This window comes from Mchenga conophoros, linkage group LG2 (assembly GCF_057382185.1).
Source record: "Mchenga conophoros isolate Kocher_MC1m ecotype Shallow Benthic linkage group LG2, M_conophoros_male_GT1.1, whole genome shotgun sequence".
Classification (NCBI taxonomy): domain Eukaryota; kingdom Metazoa; phylum Chordata; class Actinopteri; order Cichliformes; family Cichlidae; genus Mchenga; species Mchenga conophoros.
Genome location: NC_140527.1, coordinates 34,603,809 through 34,611,295, shown reverse-complemented (window position 1 = coordinate 34,611,295; position 7,487 = coordinate 34,603,809). Strand labels below are relative to the sequence as shown.

General features: G+C 39.5%; 1 protein-coding gene across 3 annotated transcripts; it reads left to right on the top strand.

Moving 5' to 3' along the window:
• On the top strand, positions 1 to 6,239 carry dnajc4 (DnaJ (Hsp40) homolog, subfamily C, member 4). Of its 3 annotated transcripts, none has more exons than XM_085297327.1 (8): positions 1 to 68; positions 528 to 592; positions 2,325 to 2,448; positions 2,585 to 2,675; positions 3,029 to 3,210; positions 4,583 to 4,750; positions 5,158 to 5,244; positions 5,332 to 6,239. In XM_085297327.1, exons 1-8 carry the CDS (start codon positions 40 to 42, stop codon positions 5,426 to 5,428), a joined length of 843 nt encoding a protein of 280 aa, XP_085153453.1. In that variant the 5' UTR covers positions 1 to 39; the 3' UTR covers positions 5,429 to 6,239. The 3 variants fall into 3 exon arrangements, with proteins under 3 accessions (XP_085153453.1, XP_085153472.1, XP_085153463.1); XM_085297337.1 differs by lacking the exon at positions 1 to 68 and adding an exon at positions 216 to 296; XM_085297346.1 differs by lacking the exon at positions 528 to 592 and having other exon boundaries at positions 10 to 68.
• The last annotated feature ends 1,248 nt before the right edge of the window (positions 6,240 to 7,487 follow it).

The window sequence follows — 7,487 nt, the reverse complement described above, 5'->3', positions numbered from 1 at the left end:
CTTTTGATCTAACTGACGTTGGCTCTATGCGCCGAGCTTATGCGATGTTATGAAACTGCCCTCCGCTGGTATGTCACCTCTCCTCCTTTAGTCAGCTCTGCTTCTACAACACTCCTTATTTGAAAATGTGTTTGACTTTTATTTTACGTATTTATTAAAACGCCTCTAGTTATACAGTTTTTAACAAGCTGTCGATGACGTAGTTCAACAGTTTAGAGCTAACGCCGGTACACCCGGCTAGCATTAGCACTTCTCTGATAGCAGAACAAAGTGTTCCTGCTGAATCTCATGATGTGGTTAGTCGGCTTTTCTGCTTCACTGATGTGAACATTACACGTAATAACTGATGTGCAAAGCCAGCTGTCATTATAGCAGTTGAATGTAGTTAACGTGAGTGGGTCAAAGTGAAACACAGGTCGTGTTGTGACCTTTCAGCTGATTGTGAAAGGTGTCAAATTGCCCCGTTTTAGTTGTTTAATCCCTTTGAAAACATGTCATTCACCTCATCCCTTTGTTTTGGTCCTCAGTCACGTGTCCACAGATAAGGGGACAGATGCTGACGTCGACATTTTCAATGGGAAGACAGTGAAAGGTAAAATCAGAGAAAACAGGCAGTTTGCAGCTAAGTTGTAGTTGACTAAAACTAAACCAAGTACCCAAGCTAGTGACTGACTAGTACCACACATTACCTACTAAAGAAAAAATAACTAACGTGCAGGCTAATAAAAACTAAACTAAGATATTTTGCCTGTTGATAGGACCCATGTGAGGTGTTTCAGGCAATTATTTAGAACACCTCCTGGGCACATCCCTTTGGAGGCACACCCAACTGGAAAGAGACCCCAGGGTAAACCTACATCCTGCTAGAGAGATTATATATTTCATCTGTCTGGGAATGGTTTGGGATCTCCCAGGAGGAACTGGGTTTATCTGGAGAGAATTAAGTTTGGACTACTAGAGTACTCCAGATAAGCAGGAATATTGTTTGGATAAATATTTTTCAACAGTAAAATAATAATAATAATAATAATAATAATAATAATAAAAATTCTATAGTAGTGAAAAAACAGGAGCTTTTCTGTCATTTAATTTTTTACCTATTCATTACTTTAGTGCAGTATGAAGGGCTGTGGGGGGAGGTCTTTGTCAGTAGAATCAGCTGTAAAACTAAAAGAAAAATACTGTTAGTCCAAAATGTATGTCTTCCTTCAGATTTTCCTAAGACTTCATGTGAGCTGTTTTGAAGGTTTCCTGGGCTGATTTATGGTTATGTGGTTGTTTGGTCAAGGCCAATAGTTTCCTTAATTAATATCATGGGCAGTTAGCAAAGACATAAGTCTGCAGCTGTTTCTGTTTTCCAACCTTGGTTTTAGGCTTAACATTTATTTCATAGAGACATTCGACATGTGCTCAGCATAATAAGATAAGATAAGATAACCTTTATTAGTCCCACACGTGGGAAATTTGTTTTGTCACAGCAGGAAGTGGACAGTGCAAAAGTTATGAAGCAAAAATTAGAATACAATAAGAATAAATACAGTACACAACTGTACAGAATAGAATAAAATAAAATACTATATACAGTAGAATCAACTCAATCCTGTTGTTTGCCCAGCGATCTGGTGAGATAAGTGAGCGTAAGCATCTTTACCAGTAACTAAAATAAGTCTCTGACGATCTCATACGAAAGGAGTCTAAAAATTGAAGGTGAGGCAATGTTTTTGTTAAACTTAACAAAAATAAATAGATCTATATATATATATATATGTATTAAAAAGTATGATGATGATTGTGAAGAATGAATATGAATAAAAATGTTGACGATAATAAAAAGTAGAGTTTTCTCTGGGGAACAATACAGTACAATACAATTTCAAATTTGCTTCCGGTGCTGGGCTACATAATGACTCAAATCTACTTCTCCTTGTTTGTTTTCCTTCTAGTATCACTAGTATCAATGTTTTATTACTAATATATCATATCAGTAATAGCTTCAGAGGCAGTTCCAGGTCAAGATTTATAATAATAAAAAATTGATTCTGTTGCTTCCTGGAAACTGCTGTAGATACACATAACGGTGATATTCTGGATTTGTTTCAGTTATTTATTCACTTTTAATTAATAAAATGCTGATTTTTGATGTTACTTTTACACAACTGTTAAAACGTTGTCCCTTAGAAGCTTCTTCCCAGCATTATTTCCTTTTGATAATTAGACATTTATAACTTTAACATATTTAAATTCAGTATCTGGAGCCCGCCCACTTAGTACTTAGTGCCTTGGCTTTGGGTCTTTGCATTGTTTCATCTGTCCTCTCTGCTCAGGTCCTTGTGTGGAACCGCCAAAAATTTCCATCATGCTGTTGGAGGCTCAGCTACGTCTGTGCCAGAGTTGTTTTTGGTGTTGCAAGAGTGGACTGCGGCTGTTCTCCCAAAGCTATACGCAAAGGTAGACAAAGTGAATGTGTGCCTTTAGGTTTTAGGCAGAGTTGCTGAGAACACCTTGATGATTGTGTTTGTGTACTCTGTGTTTAAACAGGTCTGAGTGCCTGCTTGGTTTTGAGTTCTTTGCTTTCTCACCGCAGAAAAGCTGCGACCTACTACGACCTCCTGGGAGTCAAATCTGATGCCACGTTAGAAGAGATCAAAAATGCGTTTTTTGACAAATCCAAAAAGGTATCATTCCCATTTGGATTTAAATAAAACATGTGGCCACACGAGGGCAGCCTTGCACAGCACATTTTGTGCTTGCTAACTGTTCCCACAGTGGGCTTCCTCACTGTTTGTTTTCAAGCTATGGCTCCCAGTTTAAATAAGGATGGGTATGTGTGTTTACTTTGTGGCTTTGGCCTCATTAAAGGGTGAGAAAGAAGCTTGGTTCAAAGTGCAAAACAAAAATCTATTTGTCATAAAAAGTAAGAACATTTTTCGGTTGTTAATGGTTGCATATTTGACCTGCACCAGATCTTTTCTTTTTTCATGCTTCATGAGGAGAATTTGCTGCTGACTCTGTCCCCTTTATTGTGCAGCTACATCCAGACAGCGACCCGTCAAACCCGGCACTGCACAGCCAGTTTGTGCAGCTGAACGAGGCCTACAGGGTGCTGAGCAAAGATCTGAGTAGGAAGGAGTACGACTTCAAAATACGACAGCCGTATGGTGGTGCTCAAGTCTTCAGATCTGCCTCCACTGACCCCAGCTACAGAGGCAGGTGAGGATTCACCCACATCCATTAGTGTGTTACTGCTTATGAACTTTACATTAACAGTGTGTCATCTTTAAAAGCAGCAAATTTCACACAGGAACCCCAGTGTTTGGGGCTTCGTTGTTTCTAACATGTATAACAGTAAAACAGGAGATTGTCAGCATCAGATGTGTTCAATTAATTCTCTTTCATGGGCTCAACAGGATGTCACACAGACTATACCGAGGAGCATGCAGGGTAAAGACTGTTTAATGTCAGATACAGCTGATACCGTCATTGATGTTCTCATGTACAGCTCTGACGGGCAATGTCTGAAAAGGTTGAAGTGCACATCTGAAAAATTCACCTTTTTTTATATAATGTCAGGCCAGAGCAGCGGTCATCTTAAAGCACCAAGGGACAGATTTAGAAAAGAAACACAGAATTTGTGACTGACGCTGTTGCATATCTATTTCTGGGAGTTCCTTTCTCAAGGCACAAAAAATGGGGACGACAATGTTTAAATCATATACGCCAACTGATTCACAACTTTTGCAACATGGAATTTACTTTCAATTGCCCCGATATTTAATGCCATAAAAAAGCATGTCTTACAACTACACTTGTGTCACACTTGAATTACAGACATTTCTATCCACAGTCCCACAGTTTCGGGGGACTGAGGCCTTTTCTCCTGTTATTCAGGGACTAAATAAGCACATAAAAGATTTGCAGTGTTGAGATTATGTTTAGTACCTGGTCACTGGAATTCTCTTTATGAGGTCCAAGGAGACCGTGATGTAAAAAATAAACTTGTGTTGCTAGTTAAACGAAATAAACAGCTCTGCAAGAAAGGAAAAACTTTAGCAGTGGCCAAATCAACAATCTGTTACATTTATGAAACGAATGAGTCCACTGACCACAGAAGACAAATAAATTGCAGAATTATTTCCATGGTTGAGAAATCATCTTCACAGCATCCAGTATTTTAGACAATGAACTTTGTGTTGTATTCAAGAATTTGAACTTGAGATTGAGCTCATAAACTCATTAGGAAATTGTTTACTGAGGTCAGCGAGTGAGAGATCAGTAGGGTCATTTGCTCATAAACGTCTATACATCTGGACTTTTTGAAGCTAGAGGAATCCCCTCCTGGTGGACATAAAAAAATTAATCTGCTTTGGATTTACTTTGCAGTCCTGGAGCTTCTGGAAGCTCCATCCTTTATATACAGACTATGACTATCACTTGTCATTTTCATTTAATGTTTCTTGAAGTTCAGACACGATTTGTGTAACTGCAAATCAAATGAGCAACCTTAGTTATTACAACAAGTGCTTATTACATTGACTAGTGACATCAGAAACAACGCTCAATCTTCTCATGCCTTTCCTATCAGCATGGATGCCTATGAGAACATCCGTTACTGGGAGCAGGTTCATCACCCTCACACTCCAGAGATGATGGCCGAGGAGAAGCAGAAGAGGAGGAAGAGGAACTTCCGCCTGGTGGCGTATTGTGTCGTCGCTATGATGCTCAGCATAGGAGCCCATGCTGTCCTCTTCAAGTAAAAACCCCACACACGATACCGACTGAGCATTCAGCATTTTGTATTTAAATTTAAACTGTAAATATTAGAAAGAAGTGTGCATTTGGTAAACTTCCTCTTGCTCACATCCTGTCCTTCGTTGTCCACACTGTGTCCTTTTATTTGCTGCTCATTCACATCCAGATGAATGAGGAATGTTGCGGACGTGTCTCAGTGCCATGTGTGTTGGCACAACCTCCCAACTCGCGGCCTTGAGTTTGCTTTCACACACTGACGTGGTGCCACATGTGTTTGTTGAGATTCACTTCTTTGTGATGTGAGCAGCTCCTCTAACAGCTGTACAAACCCATAAATAAAGAGCGCTGCTGAGTTCTTAGGTTAAGCTCTCTAAAAGGGAATTGTCTACCTCCCTCTGATGCTTTCAGGAAACTGGAAGAAGTTCACACTAACTTCATGGATGAGAAAGACCGAATCATCATAGAAATTTACAATGAAGCCAAAGAGAGGGCGAGGTGTGTGCACTGAGCTTCAGATTCCTTTTTCCCCCTGCTTCTCTCTGATGTTGTTGTTCTGATGCTGTTTCATTTGCGGTTTTTCAGGGTCAATGGTTTTAAGAAGCAAACGGAAATCCTGCGTCAGAAGCACGCGGAGTTTAAGGAGAAATACAAACGCACCGACGTTGGAGACGACAAGTAGCAGATCCTTCAGCTGTGCTCGGTGATGCCAGCAGGCGGACCAAGCTGGCTGTTGTGTTTTAAGATTATTTATTTTCTGACCTTTTTAAACGTGTTTCCACGCCTCTTTCTGCCCTCAGATGTGATCCTGAAATCTGCAGGGAGTGGGTGTGGTTTAGGGGGAGGGTTCCTCTGGTCATAGATGTTGACCAGGATAAGCTTTTATATTTTATGGGGCTCGTTTGTTCCCAAACTTGTTCACGGTTTGTCCACAGGAGCCATAATGAGCTCTATCAAACTGCCCCTAATGGAGTCTCAGGAACACGCTGTTTGCTGTTTATTGTTCTCAGCCTCATTTCTGTTACAGCTGTGCAGCATCTGGAACTCACATGTGACGGTGAATAATACAACATGACAGCTGATCAAGTTGTGAAGAGAGAGACTCTTATTTGCAGCAATGTTTCATGTTGTTTTAAAAGAAAATGTCTTTCAGCACTCAAGTGTGGACGCTGCTGTTTAAATTGGTTCACACCTGATATATATTCACAAGTGTTTGATTTTTGGACTTTCTGCACTTCCTGCCAACAAATATCGATTTGTTTGACACAGAAAATCTGGAGAAAAAAGTGCCACTGAGTAAGTTATTTATTGCAAACTGTTGTAATATTATGGAGAAATGCATTTAAAGGAAAGATCACACACACAAAGTGAGCCAACATTTACCATTTTGGCCTCTCAGTCTTTATATATTATATTGTTTTATGTTTTTGCTGCCTTGTTGAGTCCCTCTTGGGACATCTGAGAGAAAGCTTTAAAAGATCTCATTAACCATCCTTTGCTTGATTTCACTTTACTTCTACATGCTTCTTGTTATTTAATGTCTTGCTTATTACCATTTCTTCCCATAGTGTCATTTGTTTCCTGTTACCTTTTAACGAGCAGCAGAGAAGAATCGGTAATGATTCAAATAGATAATTATCTCAGATCTTTGTTTTCCATTACGTCAGTGAAAGTGAATCATACCTTTTTAACTTTGAAGACAGCAACGCAGTTATGTTTATTTGCATGTTTGGAAAGGCGACACCCATTATGAAGTCAAGGCTTGGATTCTTTCCTTCTTTCTTTCTTTTTATTTTGGAAGGAATTGTGTGGGTGTGTAAAACCCTGCATCTACAGCGTGAAGTTTGTTTTTTAAGAAAGGATATCGCCCCTTTTCCCTCTCTGTTTTCTTGTCACCAGCGGCCCCTGCCCTGAGACGTCAGCAGGAGATAACATACTGTGTCCCCGCATAGCTCTCAGACACCCTCACCCTCATGTGGCGTGTGAGTACCCTGTCATAACCCAAACACGCCATAATGACTGAGATCCTCGTGTCAGCATGCCTTCACACACACACTGATAGGAGATGAGGCTCAAGAGTTTTCCTGCTAGAGAAGAAAACAGCTCTGGATGCAGTTTTAATTGACTTTTATCTTTAGTTTAATGAGCTGCAAAGAGAAACTGTGTAGAATCATGCTCTGAAATAAAAGCGTGACATGCTCTTTGGAGATTATTTTTTATTGATTAGTTGGATGGGAGGGGCTGAAATCCTTAATTTCCCTCCTTGGGCATTAAAAAGATCATAAAACTGCTCCCAAACCACAATGATCCACCTTCGGGAATCAAAATTGTTTTTATGATTTTAATTATCAGTAAACTCTACTACTGTGCAAAAGTCACTAGCAGCTTTTTTTTTTTTTAATATATATATATTTTGCTTCCAAGCAGGTAGTTTCTTTCTGAAGGTCTTTCAAACTTTGTCTTTGACTGATTTTTCAATGATTTTCAGTTCAGTCTTTGTGCCTGACTTTTTTCAGAGAAACATTTTGTTTTTTGTTAAGATTCATAACACTGACCTATGAGTCAAGCATAAAGCACCTAACTTGAGGGATGAATCACTGTTGTGTGTACATGTAAGAGACAACGACAAAGAAAAGTATTTTGCACCGACATTGTGATTCCCAAAAAGCTACTAACTCAAAATATGGCAAATCTTGTCATGTTGTGCAGTGTGTCCTTAAACAATCTGGGAAAGCTGCAAA

Bases quoted from the DNA above. Each gene is read 5' to 3' on its own strand.
- dnajc4 (XM_085297327.1), top strand. From the start codon at position 40: ATGCGATGTTATGAAACTGCCCTCCGCTG. The intron at 69-527 runs GTATGTCACCTC...TTTGGTCCTCAG, and splicing joins TATGAAACTGCCCTCCGCTG to TCACGTGTCCACAGATAAGG. The intron at 5,245-5,331 runs GTGTGTGCACTG...GCGGTTTTTCAG, and splicing joins GAAGCCAAAGAGAGGGCGAG to GGTCAATGGTTTTAAGAAGC.